The 17,454-nt window shown below is 34.8% G+C and overlaps 2 protein-coding genes across 5 annotated transcripts in view; one reads left to right on the top strand and one right to left on the bottom strand.

The window, feature by feature from the left end:
• Positions 1-167: 167 nt before the first annotated feature.
• LOC128181387 (ABC transporter F family member 4-like) lies at positions 168-10,302 on the top strand. Its single transcript, XM_052849779.1, has 16 exons — positions 168-279; positions 518-711; positions 1,473-1,863; positions 1,983-2,083; positions 2,440-2,605; positions 2,898-3,072; positions 3,255-3,706; positions 4,216-4,329; positions 4,471-4,681; positions 5,093-5,257; positions 5,394-5,539; positions 5,808-5,952; positions 6,073-6,154; positions 8,566-8,660; positions 8,794-8,881; positions 10,079-10,302. Exons 2-16 carry the CDS (start codon positions 528-530, stop codon positions 10,300-10,302), a joined length of 2,739 nt encoding a protein of 912 aa, XP_052705739.1. The 5' UTR covers positions 168-279; positions 518-527.
• Positions 10,303-12,832: 2,530 nt separating this feature from the next.
• The window catches only part of LOC128180009 (probable ubiquitin carboxyl-terminal hydrolase FAF-X), a 28,465-nt gene continuing 23,843 nt past the window's right edge, over positions 12,833-17,454 (bottom strand). For 3 of the 4 annotated variants that reach the window (XM_052847743.1, XM_052847745.1, XM_052847744.1), the window contains exons 50-57: positions 17,112-17,282; positions 16,766-16,930; positions 16,551-16,610; positions 16,351-16,459; positions 16,084-16,219; positions 15,519-15,689; positions 15,264-15,333; positions 12,833-15,067 (exon numbers count right to left, since the gene is read on the bottom strand). In XM_052847743.1, coding sequence (XP_052703703.1) covers positions 14,738-15,067; positions 15,264-15,333; positions 15,519-15,689; positions 16,084-16,219; positions 16,351-16,459; positions 16,551-16,610; positions 16,766-16,930; positions 17,112-17,282 — 1,212 coding nt within the window. In that variant the 3' untranslated portion in view covers positions 12,833-14,737. The remainder of the gene's footprint in view (positions 15,068-15,263; positions 15,334-15,518; positions 15,690-16,083; positions 16,220-16,350; positions 16,460-16,550; positions 16,611-16,765; positions 16,931-17,111; positions 17,283-17,454) is intronic. The other variant, XM_052847746.1, reaches the window with a different exon arrangement.

Below are 17,454 nucleotides of genomic sequence, written 5' to 3'. Positions count from 1 at the left end.
ACATAAATAATAGAAAACGAATATTTTTTCATTTACATCAATGATTTGGAATGCAATCGAATGATAAACCTATATATAACAAAGACTAGAATTTCTATATTTCAACATTGATTTGCTTTTCAATATATTGCCTTTTAATAAAATTTTGTATTTTCGATTTGTTAAAACTGTAATCTTAAATTTGATACATTCTGTTTATGGTTACAGTTCTTTCTGAAATCATCTTTCGCAAGATAATAACAGCTTTATCAAATTGATGACCCAAATATCCTCATAAAAGTAAGTGTAAATAATATAAGTAACACGGGTTGATGTAGTTGAAGTGCATTTGATATGTTTGTTTATAATCTACAGGGTTTTCTTCTGCTTAGTTTGCATGTTGGAACAGGTTCTCCAGAATGTCAACAATGGTTTTAATTTGAACATCATTCTAATTTAGCCAATTACTAATTGCCAATTAGTAATCGTACCGATTTCCACCCTGAAGTAAGTTATTTACTCTTAAATCTTATCACAGACCTTGGGCTATGGATGAAGTAGATTCGCCTTTCCTTAAGAAGAAGAAATCCATGCAGAAAAAGTCAGATACAATATTTCAGTCCGAATTACAAATGAAACTTCAGCAGCGCAGAAAAGATGGACTGACTTATGGACTGACCAGTGAGGAGAGTGATAGTCTTGTAGACGATGATGATGGAGATAGTGATGAAGGTAAATTTAGTTTTAGCTGTAATAACATCCCTGCTGTAATGTACAGTTAACCGATCAGACCCAACCTAACAGAAAGTAAACCCCAACTAAACCCTGGGTGTACTAGAGTGGACCCAGAGTAAACCCAAAGTAAACTCAGAGTGGACACAGAGAGTAATTAAACAAGTCAGAAGTATACCCCTGAAAACAGACGCTAACTGTGTATTCAGAATATATAAGGGGCATGAATTACAGGCAAAAGGATGCTAAGATAAAAGACAGGTCCTCTTCACACTCTAGTGCGTACAGTTGACCTCAAAAGCAATTTCCAAGAAAAACCAGAGAAAACCCAAAGTAAATCCAGAGTAAATCAAAATTTTCAAAAAGTAAACCCAGAGTAAAACCAGAGTTTAGTTAGGGTTTAATCTGATGTTAGGTTGAGTCTGATCGGTACTCTATATGTGTATTATGCTAGTTATATGTAGTTGAAAAACCAGACAGTCCAGTAATGATTATACTCATAGTTCCTTTGAGAGACATCATTGGCATCAATAATTTTCACAGGTTATTTAACCATAGAATCCCATTATTAAAATAAATGCTGATGTATCCTAGATAACAGTGGATTCCATAATTATGACTTTGAACAAGTAAATCTGAATTTTGATTATATATCTGTAAAAAATATCTGGTATGCATATCACAACAGTACATGTAGTATAATTTTATATAACTTTGATAGTAGAAGTATGCCATTACATCCAAAACTTTCCATTCTACAGAAATTCTAGCCCAACACAGAAGAAACTTATCAAACCAGAAGCACTCTAACCGTCCAAGCTCAGCAAAAAGGAGAACCCCTACCTTTCAAGACACTAGTGATATGAGCCTAGGTGATACCATTAGGCCTGTGCAAGGCGGAAACAGATTTATGAAGCAAAGAGGGCAACAGGGTCAAAAAGAGAGTATCCCTCCCCTGAGCATGGGTGGTAAAGGAGGAAGAACCTCTCCTGGGATGCCCTCTCTGACATCTCCAAAACTCTCTCCAAAAGACAGCAAAAGTCTCAGTGATGCATTAGGTGGGAAAAGGACACCCAGTCCTAAGTATCCCAACCAATCCATGTCTCAGGAAGATATCATTTTTGGCAGAAAAACACCTACAAATGATCCAAGGTTAGTATTTATTGTATATATAACAAAAATCAAAATGTTGTGATTTAAAAAAAAACAAACAACTTTCTGTGCAAATTGAATTTGCATGTTTGATGACATTTAAATTCTTTTTATTGTAGACGTCAGAGTCCAACAGATAACAAACCATGGCAACCACCCAACTTTCGTAAGAGCCCTTCCACTGAGCAGCTGGACAACAGAGCCCCATCTCCTGGACCTGGTCAGTCCAGATTTTCTTAAAAGTTTTTCTGTCATAGTGTTATTAATCAACAGTAGTTTAATCCCTATACCATTAATATTGCTTGTGCAATTACTATATTATAATATGGTGAAACATATAACAGTAATAATAGTAATATCTGAATATTGCTTTATTAACTCTCTCTCTCTCTCTCTCTCTCTCTCTCTCTCTCTCTCTCTCTCTCTCCACAAAAAGTCATAACTTTCTTGTCTATTTTACTATACTTTGACCAAAGTCTATTAATCAGCTCTATTTGATGAATTGATTTCCAATAATAATGTATGAGTCAACATGATTTATAGTTTACCGGTACATTGTGACATAATTTTTGGCAGGTGTTCAAGGCAGAAGAACTCCACAAGATTCATTTCTACAAAGCATTGACGAGAATGGGAAAACGCCCAGAAAGGATAGATTTCCTAGTCCAAAAGACCGCAGTCCAAAGGGAGGTCTTGCTAGTCCCAAGGATCGATTTTCCAAGTCTGACAGAAAATCTCCAAAGTATGCTTTTTCTATTTCTAGCATTTGTTTTGATAAACTTACATACTGTGGTTTCATTAATTTTCGTGGGTATCAATTTTCGTGGATTTTCTGAAAACCACAGTTTCAAGGATATGTAATTTCATGGCCAATGATCCTATCAATACAAAATGTTAGTTGAAATTGAACTTCAATGAACATTTAATTTTGTGGATCAACTTAACAACGAAATCCATGAAAAGTATTTCAATAAAGACCACATTTTCTATGGTTATATATGTATTCAACTTCTGAATGTATACTGTTTTTCCAGGAGTCTATCTATAGACGATTCACCTAGACTTGATGATGTACCCAAGCCTAGACCTAGACACAAAACAGACATATTTGGTAAAACAGACCAAGTGGATGTAGACTTAGAGACGGATTCTCCCTCCGCTCATAGGTTTCACAGGGCGGGCCCAGGTGGAAGAAAAACTCCTACACAGGTAAACAGCTGTAAACATTTGGGTACAAAGATGGGATTTATACCAATTGAATTACATTTTTCATATTGAATTAATGATGATGTTATATTGACTAAATTTATTGTTACATTTTATGTTAAGAAAGATGAAGAACCCATTTGGTCAAAAGATGAAAATTACAACCTTTTGTTTACAAATTTTAGACTGGAAGAAAAACTCCAACAAACTTAGATGGCAGGAAGACACCTACCAATTTGGATGGAAGGAAAACACCAACAGATAAGCCATCCTCAAGAAAAAGAGGGGAGAAAGAAACAAAACATGAACCTGTCAAAAGAGAGGCATCTCTCCTTGATTTTCTTTCAGAAGATACTACAAGAAAGAAGAAAGAGGAACCCAAGAGGAAGTTGCTCGTCCAGGATCCACAGGAGTCCCAGGAGAGGGAGGAAAGCATCAGGGATGATATCCTAGGGGACAAAATAAACCGGGCCAAGCAGAGGCAAAATAATCGGGACGGCAGCAATGGGGACACGAAAACTGACTCAAGGAAACAAAGAGACGAGGACAAGGTTATCCCCGACGACAGTTCATTGTGCGAAGAGTTCGATAAAGACCCTCTAGGAAGATCGTTTGCCGAGCCTGTGAAAGAGGCAAAGTAAGAAAGATGTATAATAATTTAAGGTGGTATATACCTTCATATTGTGACGTACTTCCAATCAAAATTAACATTAAAAGTGAATATAATGTTATATAATTGTTTACCCCCGAAATTGTCACCTAGCTAACAGTGTGGTGCATTGGGTTTGAGTGTAACCTACGAATTTGAAAGTCATTACCGGTAGTTTGAATACTGCTTGGTCTTTTATGATTTTATCTCCTTTCCAAATATTTTAAAACATTATTTCGTCAAATATTGTAAAATTTTTAAATTCTTAAAAAATGAAAGTATTTTGATTATAATGTACTTTTAGCCACATCAATATCCACAGGTATCCCATACCACCTTAAACTGATATATGTAACAAAGTAGGACAAGTTTTCTGTCTTTTGTAGTTCAGATGCAAATGAATGTTATTTCAGCCCTTATTTTCTTTGTGATGTAAATATGGAAAAGTATTATAAGATATGATAATGTTTCAACTCAATAAAAAAATGTTTTTATAGACCAGGTAGAGGCCCAACAGAGAGTAAGAAGTCAGATGACATCATAAACAAAGTCGCTCGGGAACAAAACAAGCCAGACACAGGAACCATCAAGTCAGAGAAATCTCTCAAAAAGTAAAATTTAACATCAACATTAGAGTTATAGGTGGTACATGTGTATATATATACATGTATAGGTTAAGCAAATTTTTTCCTTTGAGCAGGATTTTTTTAGTTTTTACTGTTAATGAATTGAATTGATTGATTGATAAACAGGGGTGAGAAAGAACACCGCCCAAAGCCCAGATACACTATTCCTGGGACCCCGACTAGTCAAGGCACCCTGTCAGAAATGTCCTTCAACGACACCATGTCCATCCGTCAGGCTGTGTACGAAGAATGGAGGAAGGAGAAACTGAAATCAGCAAGGAAGGAGAAAAAAGAGCAGGAATTGAAGAAACAGGAAGAAGAGAAGAAGAAAGAGGAAGTAAGAGATATTTTAGATAAGAGTACAGAGAGTATTTTATCTAGATCTTCTGTTGCCTTCTCTGAGGTCAAACTTTTGAGTATCTATCTTAATTGTACATTGCAACCAACTTTAAACAACATTGACAGAAAAACATGAGTTGGTAATTTTTAAAAATACATGTAATACGATTACAGTTATAGATTTTAAAAGCTGTATCATATGTTAATTTGTCAAAAATCTTAGCCTTAGTGTCTAGAATTTCAAGTTTGAAATTAATATAGAGTAAAGGATTGGACCTCCATACACCAATTATTATTTTATATCACATACTTTATTTCAGATTTCAGTGTCAACTATAGTAACACTCTGTGATATTGTTGATTTATTTTATTTAAAAAAAACATAAATGTTTGTGTTTTGGACTTTTAGGCCAAAAAAGAAAAACTGTTAGAAAATGAAAGTACATTCAGGACATGGAAAGAATCCAAAGAGGAGACTTTTGTGAAAAAGATTAAGGAAGAGAAGAGGAAAGAAAGGGAAAAGAAGGAGAAAGAGGAGAAAGATAAACAACAAAAGATCAGAGAAGCTGAAAAGGTAGATATCTCCACTTATCAGATATTTTATTTTGTCAGCTTACTAGCCTATCAAATACAGAAAATGTGTATTGGAATGATGCATTATTTTGGGGTTTATTTAAATCACAATAATTTATTTTTGTGTATTTTTTTAGACGTTCAAAATATGGAAGGAGGAGAAAGATATTGAAATAAAGGAGAAATTGAAAAAGAAGAGAGAAGAGGAGAGAGAGAAAAAGGATGCAGAGGACGAAGTTAAGAGAGCTAAAGAAAGGGAAAATCAGACTGCTTTAAGAGGATGGTAAGTTTGTTTCATTATACAGATCTCTGAACTTTGTTACGAAATAGACGTCTGGGAATTTTTAAAGTCTCTAAATGTTCACAATAGTCTCTAAATGTTCACAATAGTCTCTAAATGTTCACAATAGTACAACCATTCTAAAACTACAGTTTACATTAACCCATGAAGAATGCATTAATTATTTTTCTCTACATTAAACAATACACTAAATTAAGAAATGTTATTGATGAAAATATGTTTTAATATAAATGTTCACATTTACAAATAGGAATAACAAAAAAGAACAAGTCTTAAAGGAAAAAGAAAAGGAAGAAAGAAAGAAAAAAATGGCCACTCTCAAGGAACAAGAGGATCTGAAAAAGCAGCAAGAGAAAGAGGCAGAAAAACTGTACCACGATTGGCTGCATAGAAAGGTGAGAAAATGAAGGAACTTGTTGGAGTACTTATAATTAAGATGCAAATAGGTACACATATTTGTCATAGTTGTTCAATCTGGTCTTCTGAAACATGAAACTTATATATTTTATTTGCAGGAAGTACACAAAAAGAAAGAGAAAAGCAGAAGATATGGCTCTACAGAAAGCATTGAATTCCGCCCTGCATGGAGCCCGGCCAGTAAGACAATTCCATTTGGGAGATAGAATCCGTCAGCCATGATAAAGTCACTTTTTTCACAGAAGACATTCATGTCAGCAGCGGTTTGGTGGTTTGGTGTCGTGCTAATGACTCAAAAGTAGTGGATAAGACTTGACTTGCTTGTCTAATAGATATACTTATGACGCAACAAGAGTTCAAATTGTCAGAAATAGTTGAGGGAAAATAAGTCTCACCCCAGAACTAATCCCTGTAGAGTAGATAAAGATGGAGCTGGAACCATTTTCATAAAATTTGCTCAGTCATGTATTCACAGAAAAATCATTAGAACTTGCCAGTCCATTGGTTGGTTGTGGATACATGTAATATGTCATCTCAGTTTTTTCTGCCTATTATTTTATAATTTTTTTCACATATATGTTGAATCCAAATGTATTTTTTTTAACTAGAAATGTTTTTAGTGGCATAAATTCTTTTCTGAAGTATTTGGCTTCTTATATGTCGCAAGTGAAATTCCGTCCTGTTGTATATGTGGTATGAGTAGCTGTTCTACATAAATAATTATACATGACTCAACAGAGAAACTTTAAGTTTGTGCTATGTAATATTTTGTTATGAATATTTTTGTTTATTTGTATTGTTGCATCTGTGGTTGGTAATTTTACTTTCATATTTTTAGGAATTATTTTTAGATATATTTCTCCTTTTATTAAAGTGACAATGTGACCATCAGAGTTACACTCTCAATGCATTCCTAAATCTATTTAGAATCCGAATAGTTTTTATTTTAGTACAATTTTAACTTGTACTTCTGTTAAAATACACGGGCATGTACATGTAATTGATTGCCTTATTTTTCCATATAATTTAGTTGTAACTAAATTCTTTCTATCATTATATTTATCATAAAATCAGGAAAATAAAAAGTTGTTGACAGAATTTTGTTTTTTAACTTCCGGTGTATCCAATGCCATTCAGCGTTTGTTGAAAGCCCATGATTTAAATTGGAAAAAAAAAATACCGGTAATACGGTAACGGTTATTTTATATCCGGCTACTATAAAATTTTTTCCTTCATAAGTCTCAATACAACCAGAAAAACATATTTGAAAGAGAACTTTTCACTATTTCTTTTATATAATTATTTTTATTCGAAATGTCATTTGATCAACAAAATGCTCGACAGTGTTTGTGCTGCGTGTGTGCTATTTTAACGTATCTTTCACGGCAAGAGGTAGACGCTGACTGATTTCTTGCACTTGTGCATACGATGTGTACGTGTTTCATTTCATCATTTATTAAAGTTCGGATAGACCTGTTTGGGCTAGTCTCTGGTTTATAACTGTCATGTTCTAATTCGTTACACTCATTAACCGAACATAACTAATTTATACTATTTATATCACAGTTCTCAAGAGTACAGTTTCGACAGAAACTTTACAGCGTCGGTGCGAAAGTGCTTTTTCGCAGGGTTTTTTTCTGGAGTGAATCGAAACTACCTTCTTCCAGTGTCCCGTCGTCGCTGTCATTGGGAGACTAAAAAACACGTCTCAACACAAGAGAAAAAATTATTAGTATCATGAATAATGTCTGAATCCACATCTTAGTTGTATTTTGTACCGAGAATAATATGTTAAGCGAGGTCTTACAGAAATGTTTAAAGTTGAGGTTATTGCCTTGAATCGGTGTTTTATGCTTTACACCGTTGTGGTAACGAGGAAAGTGTCAAGTTGAAATATATATTTATTGATATTATATACTCTTGCAATTTTGTTAATTTAAAATAAGAAGAAAAATGGAACATCGCACATCCAGTAGTGAAATACATGTAGGTCACACTTCTGATAATCTACGCATAATATATCATAATACTAGTATCAAAGAGAATTGTCTGAGATAAGAGAAATAATGGCTACAATTTTACAAGTTCTGGTTGTTTTGACAACTTTGTGTAAGTATACATGGTTTTCATTCCCAAAATATATTAATTATTATTCTATGAATCCCACTTTCCGTGGATTTTGCTGTTCAAACAGATTTGATCAACGAAATTAAAATTTCACTAAAGATCAGTAGCCACGAATTTACGTATCCTTATAGCACTGAATTTAAATAAATCCACGAGAAAATGTATAAACCCAAAATAACAGCGACAGATCAAATACTTTTCTAATAAAATAAAGGAAATAAATCAAGGTTGTATGATCATCGGAAGCCCTAAATCCACGAACATTTGATGACCATAATAATGAATGAACACTTGGTAATGCTGATAAAGAAACGCCCTTTTATCAAAATAAAACGACGGAGCTACTATTTAGATTATATGCATTCATATTTTAAACGTACATGTATCCAAAACATATTGGAATAACCAGTGGGAGTCCCTGCTTTCCAACAATTTTGTCCATTTTGTTGCTATTTTTTTTTCAGTGGCGGTATCACTAGCGTGTAGGGATGGCTGGGTCAAACACGGGAACTACTGTTTCCTGTTCAGTCACAACAAAGTCCACTGGGCCGAGGCCGCGGTTCGAGTCCCTTTACTCTATATACACATAGTTCATCGATAAATAACTAATCGATAATAACTTTAATGAGATGAGGATTTTAAAGGTATGTCAATACCCGGTACTGTGTTTTATGAATTCATCATACTTTTAGGAAATATGTCGCGCCTTCAACTCATGGCTGGCTGAACCGACAACGCACGACATCGATAATTTCATCGTCAGTAAAACAAGAGCTACAAGTATGTTGTATATTGAATCATTTATATTTACATTATTAATTTCTTTGTCTGTGATAACATTACGAATCAATTTTGAAGCCCAATAATTTCTTAAAATTAAAGATGAGCGACACAAAATGGGCGTGTCTTGTAGTATAACCTAAAAACGGTATTGGCTGCACAGCGTATTAATACATAGCATGTGCTACATGAAAAATAAGTGGTTTCAAAATGTTATTTTAAAGTGTGGAAATTGGAAATTAATTATTAATTTCTTTGTCTGTGATAACATTACGAATCAATTTTGAAGCCCAATAATTTCTTAAAATTAAAGATGAGCGACACAAAATGGGCGTGTCTTGTAGTATAACCTAAAAACGGTATTGGCTGCACAGCGTATTAATACATAGCATGTGCTACATGAAAAATAAGTGGTTTTAAAATGTTATTTTAAAGTGTGGAAATTGGAAATAATATAAATATAAGTAATAAGGAATCATTCTTTGAGTATTATGAGATGATAATTTCGGTCGTGGCGTGATCAAATCTATCAAAAAGACCTTGGGGCTTTAATGGATTTGATCACGCCCCAACCAAAACTTATTACCTCATAGTAATCAAGAATTGATTCAGTCCCCACGATAATGCTTTCTGCTATTTTTAATTTATTGATATCAGTGTTGACGAAATCATTCCGAGTATGGCGAGTAAGGAGTAAAGAATCATTCTTTGAGTATTACTAGTATGAGGTGATAATTTTGGTCGGGGCGTGATCAAATCCAATAAAGCCTGAAGGGATTCCTTATTACTTAATATTTATATAATTGTAAGCCTTTGTACGATTAAATATTTAAATACAAATAAGCAAACCCCACTGGCGCCTCAATTTGGCGTCATTTGAAGTTATGGGTTTTATAGTACAAAATCGATACGTAGTGTTATCGCAAAAGATACTGGAAAATGTAAATATTAAACAATACACTACGTATAATCTCCTTTTTGATTTTTTCACTGTGTTCCATATTTAGAATACAATATCACATGATGCGCTTAAACCATTCAAATGTGCTTTTTGTCAAATAGTTGATAGTTTGATGGAATTCTAAAATGGAACCGGGTGATGTGGATAAGGAGATAGACAGGGAAGAGGAGTCAAGAATTTTTTTTTCCAAATGACATCGAATGGATACATTTAAAATAAAGCACGTCTTTTTCCAGGTCCTAAGAGAGTATACTGGCTGGGTGGATCCGACCTGCAGAAAGAGGGGACCTTCCAGTGGCTGTCCTCGGGGAACCCGTTCTCTTACACTAACTGGATTCCCGGTGACCCAAACAACGCCAACGCGGGGGAGGACTGTCTGATCGCCAACTGGTCGGGTGACGGCAAGTGGGCGGACGCCGATTGTGAGTGGGTGGAGTACTACATCTGTCAGAACGAGTAAGTCACATGATCCCGACTCATTTAAATGTGATCTAGTAATTACATATGATTATAGCTAGCCGCAGATCTGTAGATCTTTAATTGGGAAAATTTGGGTTCATTGATCGTGGATGTCTTGCATAGAGTTACAGCTTGACGCTATATTTTATTTGATTTACACCTTTTTAAAAGGAACCTCACTACATCAAGGCTTATACTTTTTATGAAAAAAGCTCAGTGGTTAAACTATAGAGTTGTGAACTGCAGATCACTAGTTCGAATCCGCACGGGACTTTTGTTTATATTTTAAAATTCAAAATTGCATATTTTCCTCCCTATGATTCATACACTTCTTATGCATCATGCTATCTTTCATGGTAACGTAATTCTCTGCTAATTTAAGAAACTATTTGAATAGGTAGTGAGCCACCTTAAATGCATTTCTGTAAGCACCGTAAATAAATGGTTAAATTTTACTTATAAACACAACCAATGTCTTTTTTTCAGAGATGAATCTGGAGAAATTCAAATTATTGGATAGCAAAAGTTTTTGCATCAATTGAAAACCGGTGAAAATAAACTGGAGAAAACTTCGCTTTCCTTCATTCGTCTCAATTTTAGAATAAAAACATATATCATATCAAAAGTGTCAAAAAAACGGTGTTATTATTTTAGGCACAATATCCATTTTCTGGTCATATATTTCAAATATACATATATTTATCAATATAATATCTATTGTAATATTATTGTCAGTATTGTATGGCACTAAATCTTGTATATATGACCTTGACCTTGTATGTCGGAGAGGATTTATTTAGACAATGCCTGCTATCCCATCCGTTTATGTGATGTATTGCATAATAAATCAAAGTACTGAAGTACTGACGGGAGTTGATTTTATCAATTTTTATGTATCTTAAAATCAACGATATGTTATTTTGCTTGGCAAGTAGTTTATAATCTCTATTTGAATTAGTATACGCACATTTTTATAATATGGATTCTCGGACTTTTCCGACAAGAATTTCGAGAAAACCTCTTACGAATCATGTTGTGTTATATTAAAATATAGAATTGATTTCATCAAACTATGTATCGGTATTCGAAATATTTCAAAAAGTGTAAGGATCCAACCAATAATGAACTCTAGTCTCGTTCAACCAGATGCTCGGCTGTCTTCGTTAATCTCCGACAAATAAGAGATAATAGGTCACGTGATAGCTTGATGATGCGACCTCTATTAATATATAGACTGACTCTCTGCTTGTCGGAGATGTACGGAGACAGCCAATGGTTGAACGAGACTATATATTGAACTCTGGCGTAGGAATACATACGACTGCAAAAAACTTCTAAATCGTTCGTACTATTTAAAATCTGACTATTTCTTAGGTATTTATAAATAAGTTTCCTTTAAAAGAATGCTTCAGCGTACATTACATTGAATTTATCGATTATTTTCAAGAACTATCTCTTGTCAGCGGTGATGATTTGTGGTTGGGTCCAAACACTGTTTCAGTTTCGGTTTGCCTGAGTAACTGCATAGGAGAGTTGATTAAAATCAACTCCCAAAAATGAATTTATTAAAATGTTAACACAGAAATGTGGTAGATTTCATGCCTTTTGAAGGGAAATCTGCATTGTTGTTGTTCCTTGGAACAAAATTAACTGATCTTATTTTTTTCTTAAAAATTCCATTTCGGATGTTTACTTCAAACAGGCATAATTCTAAAAATCGAACTTTTTGAGAAAAAAGCCCCCCCCCCCCCAAAAAAAACCCCCCAAACCCAAACTAAACAAAAACACGTCCAAAATTTCCCCGTACTGCATCCTGTCTAGATAAGTCGAGTGGTAACGCAGGTTGATCGAATACTGACCAAAACCGACTTTTCTTTTATTAGGTTCGAATCCCCGAGCGGTTAGTGTTTTTAATATTTATTTTTCAAGCGCATGAAAAGGAAATGTGCTTAATTAATAAAGTTATTTAAACGCTCGTCAATGTAACATATTGCTTGTGTGCTTAAATTTGGTCAACTCTGCTGTGTCAAGTCGAATTTATTATTCATGTATATACCGTATATGAAACAAGGGCTAGCGAATGCACACTGTTGAACATGCCTTTTGAAGAAAGAGTTAAACATGGACCATATTCAAATCACAAGAATGAAGGCACTATCAACTAAAACTTAATAACTGAGACCAACATTGCGCCTTAAATCCTTCCTACAGGCAAACATTCCCAACTGTCAAGTAAACTTTGTACTACATCAAGTCTTCCTCATTTAAAAACTACAACTAAGACTGTCATGAAAAGGAACTCTTACTCTTTTGGAGTGGACAAGTTTTGGCTTACTTATTCCTATGTAAGGGTGTATTACAAGACGAGGAAAAGTCCAGGTAAAAATCACTCCTTGGTTCTCATACACACTTAACATCATGGGATTTCCTGCGTGAAAAATAGACCGAGAATGAGGAATGTTAAACGTTTCAGGCCTTAGCAAAACACGCTGACATACTTTCTGTCAAAGAGAAAAGTAATCACGCCAATGCAGTCTTATATGAACAGTTTTATGATGAATTTGTTTAAACAAACATCCAAGACATCAACACATGTATTGTATCCACATTAAAAATAATTTAAGCAACAGCTACAAATTAAATATCTAAATAATTATCAACATGTTCTTCTTTGAAATAGTGATAAAACTGCGACTTTCGTCCAGAGTGAACACATGTCACATGTATACAAACTAGTACCACTTCACTATGGCACGCTATGGTTAAACATTAACGTTAGAATGGGCCTGCATAAACAAGTAAAAAAAATACAAAATTATAAAGGCCCCCAGTTTAAGACTTTTATAAAGATTACAGACTTCAGAGAGACTGTGATTGTTTCATGTATCCAGTGATAATCTGACAGAAGACTCAACGAAGAACATGTCAAGGGGCATGTATAGCATACACTGTTCACACAGAGCTGATATAATAAACAAGTGGTTTATGTACAGACTTATTTACAGGAATGACAAAGGAAAAAAAACAAAACAATTGATTCATAACAATTAATGTGAAAAGTGTCTTCTCCTCTGACCAATGGGTCAGTATATGATGTTAGCACTATACGTAATGTATAAATACTTCTTAAATGATATATCCACTAAATCCAATACTCATTCAAAAATAACTATCAACATACAAGTACAATTCACTCAAAATACATGTCTCTAGATACACATGTATGACCACAGTACACTCATGTGACAAGAATGGCATTGTGTAAAGAGTGCATCACTTAAAACAAATGGACAGAAGGCAGAAAGCAATAAAATGTCAACACAATGAGCTCTCTCTATACAGCCATACCACAGGACACGAGCACTGATGAAAGCCTACATCTCAGTTTATGTACAAAATATCACAATTGCAACAATTTGTTGTTAATTATCCTTTTTTTCCTATGTACAGTATCAAGTTTCCATGACATTCAACATCACTCACCAGAGCAATCAATAAATATTATAACCTCTGGCCAATAAAAAATCGGCAAATTTCGCTGCACACACGCAACGCTTCCATCGGAAGTCCCTTTGTATATACCTATTCAGATCTCTACAACTGAATTCTTTAACATTAGAGAGTTAAAAACATGCATCAAAATGTTTGTGACATTTCATAACTAATTACAGAGGATGACAACTTTTCTTAGAATAGGGTTGTTCTATTCTCTTCACATATTTCAGACTTTTCAAATCTCTTTATATAAAACCTTATTTTTTGTTAGCTGTGCTTAATATTTAAATCATAAACAGATCTCTTTTTGTCCATAAGTCATTAATTCAAATTTATATCTACGTCAACATCTGTTAAACACAATTTACATACCGGGTATATGTTTTCTTTTCTTGCTTTATACCATGCTGAATGATGTACATGAATGCACTTCGACAAATTCATTCCATCAGAATGCAGCCAAGTACAAAAGCATATTGGATTTCTAAACATCTCCACGATATTCGTAAGCCGAGTGTTGACCAAGGATTTCAGTTATTGTTTCAGTATGGTTTGGCTCAGAAATTGACAGAATATGAATGTACAGAAAAAATGTAAATGCAATTCTACATCTGAATTGTGATAAATGCAGCTTTGTTGTTGGAAACTACATGCAAAAAAAAAAAAAAATCTAAAATGGTTAGCCTCTTAGTTGGCAGTGATGCCAGAGTAAATAACATTGTTAATCAAACAAAGAGTTCAAATAAGATTTTTTAAACTATACAGTCATTCAATTTTGGAATTTCATCATAAAATAAATTGTAAAACATACAGAATGATCAGAATCACACATATAGAAAATTTGGTACATGTCCAGTGCAAAATTTGTTATGACAACTACTCACACCCACCCCTCTTCAGTCTGGAGTGTTGGGTGGGTGGGGATGTGAGAGGGTGGTCCTTCACTCTTTATTTGTCTTTTTCTTTTCCTCCTCGCCGGTGTCCGGATTTTCCCCAGTCTGAGAGTTGTTTTGGTTGTTTAGCTGATTGACAATCTGATCATGTGGTACTATGGGGGCCTGAACTTGCTGTGCATTGTGGGTAGAGTTCACGTGGTTGTTCTGGAACTGCTGGTTGGTGGAGCCCTCCTGTTTGGGCTGCTGACTGGTGGTTCCCCCCTCTGGTTTGGTGGAAGTCCCCTGTTGTGGGGATTGGCGGGCTTGATAGCCAGGCGGGTTTTCATCAGGATGGGGGGTTTCCTGTTCATCTGAGAGCTCGGCATCATCTGGCTCCTGCAACAAAACAATTCTAATGTCATACATGCTACACCCTACCCATCCTGAACCAGATCTTTCAAGGTAATTCAAAGATTTTTAGGATTATTTTTCATATCATGTAGTGTAAAATAAATTACCGGGAAATACAAGTAAAAATTAAAATTTCAAATTTCCTTTTGAACAAAATTCAGTTTGTCAGATCATATCTTACTTCCTCCGGACAAAGTTCATAGGCTTTAGACAAAGTCACCCTGGCACTGTGAGACCTCTCCAGGAAATACCTGTCAACAAGTTCAGAATCAATATCTTAAAAAGCTTCAAATACATAATCATTTAGATATTATATCATAATACTTCTAATATTGTAAAAAAAAAAAAAAAAACTTTAAAGGAGAGCTGTTAAATATATAAAAAAAAATTTTTTCTTGTGATTGGTCTTAATTTGAAAACAGAATCTTGAGCCTACCCGTTAGAAGTCTCGTTAGACTGGGCTGGTGGGGACCAGTTGTTGTAGGTGTACTGGGCATTGCCTGGGTATGGACGTCGCTCCAGCTCATCGTTTAACCACTCTACCGCCCAAGACCACTTCCTTTTGACGTCACCATTGCTCTGCAACATCTCTGCAGCAGGGGCACAACTATAGGGTAAAATAAATAAAGTTAGGTACATTTGCATCCCTCTTTTAAAATAAAGTTTATCAATTATCTACAATATTTTCTTGTACATAAACAGGTACATCTTTTTTTTTTTTTAGCTCAAATCAAAATGCTGTAATGTTGATATTTTCATGTTGCTACATGTATAAGAATCCAAGGTTATTACAATACATTAGAATTATTTCTACAATATAAATGTTCATAAGAAATGATACATGTTCTTTTTAAAGTAAGTTGAGTTGACTGTATATTACCTCTGCATGTATATATACATGTACCCATTTTTCTTTCAAAATGAAGAATTTCAGATTATTTTATCACTTTAGTTGTTTACAATGGCATGAATTACAACAACTGTACAGTTTTTGAACTCACAGTGTGAATAAGGAGACCATCATTTTGATGCACTGGTAGGCTCTCTTCTGGTAGTGGTTCTTAGATCTCTGTATGGTGTCAAACAAGCCATCCCTGTCATCCGGTATCCCTAAAATTAACACACAGTCAGGATTTACTGTGTTTAGTAAAATCAATTAACAATGCACATACATGTACATGTACAAATCCAATTCAATGTTCATGGCTCAATGTAAGTAGTCAGAGTTGGAATCTGACACTTTACTACTCCCTCAGTTGTCAACATACCTTTAAGAGCATTATGAATTCTGTGATTCTGCCATGAGTCCTCCAACAGCAGCATTTGTAGTAACAGGTCTAAGTACGGCCGTAACTCGTACGTGTATGAATAAGCCACCTGAAACAAAGTTCATAATCAGTCACATGCGATGTCGACTTTTATATACTTCACAAAAGACTTTTTTCAGAATTACACCAGATTTACTGACCTGCCACAACAGCTCACTGAGGACTGTGGAGGAGAAATGGGGATTCTCCCAACTACAGAACTGTAACACAAAACAAGTCAAAATAAGATACATGCACCTAAACGCTCTTAAACTTCCAAAACTTAAATATATGAATCAAGATGTCTTAGTGCAATCAACAATTGGGAGCAAATAAACATAATATTAAAGAATCCTTTCTTGAAGAAATGACGTACCCTTAGTAGTTTACAGGTGTCCTCCGAGTTGTTACAGTCCTCTATCAGTTTCTTGACGTACCCTGTCTTGCCATACAACAGGTCTCCCACCTGTGCTTGGAGGGGCATCAGGGGCTGACTGATGGAGGTATCACCATAGGGGTTAGGTTTGGGAGGGTCCCCTTGCTACAGACACATGAAACACTTTTATGCTTATTGTTCACCTCTAAGGAGTACAATCTTCCTTTCAATATTATAAGTAGGTGATTGAGAGAAATTGCATACTTCCAAGTATCACAGAATGAAAATAAGACTTCTTCATGTTTAAAATAGTCAGCCTTAGTTGGGATACAGAAAATAGACTTACATTAGATGAAAGACATCGGGAGGAAACATCACAGCATCGCACCAGAACAGAGACAACAGAGTAGAGACGGTTCAGCTCAGCGTACTGATACTTGATTGGAGGCCCCGGTCCCTCATCCAGGGCCACCAGCATGAACAGGGAGGGAACATTCAGTTTTAATAACTGCATTTTCTGTGGAGAAAAAACCCAAAATCAAATCAATGTTAAAATGCAACATGACATAGTCTTACACTACTCTGTCAAGACCCTAGGGCTATAAAACTTAGATGAACTTGCTTTTGATCAGTCTCACTTTTCCACTACCTATATATTCCTTTGGTATAAGTGAGACTTGCATGTAAAT

Source organism: Crassostrea angulata, chromosome 4, assembly GCF_025612915.1.
Source record: "Crassostrea angulata isolate pt1a10 chromosome 4, ASM2561291v2, whole genome shotgun sequence".
Taxonomy (NCBI): Eukaryota; Metazoa; Mollusca; class Bivalvia; order Ostreida; family Ostreidae; genus Magallana; species Magallana angulata.
This window is presented reverse-complemented; position numbering and strand designations above follow the sequence as displayed.

What these genes read in the sequence shown, in the direction of transcription:
- LOC128181387 (XM_052849779.1), top strand. Translation starts at nt 528, where the DNA reads ATGGATGAAGTAGATTCGCCTTTCCTTAAGAAGAAGAAATCCATGCAG. An exon ending in TGATGGAGATAGTGATGAAG is followed by an intron (nt 712 to 1,472) that starts GTAAATTTAGTT and finishes TCCATTCTACAG; the next exon opens with AAATTCTAGCCCAACACAGA. An exon ending in CAGTAAAACAAGAGCTACAA is followed by an intron (nt 8,882 to 10,078) that starts GTATGTTGTATA and finishes GTCTTTTTCCAG; the next exon opens with GTCCTAAGAGAGTATACTGG.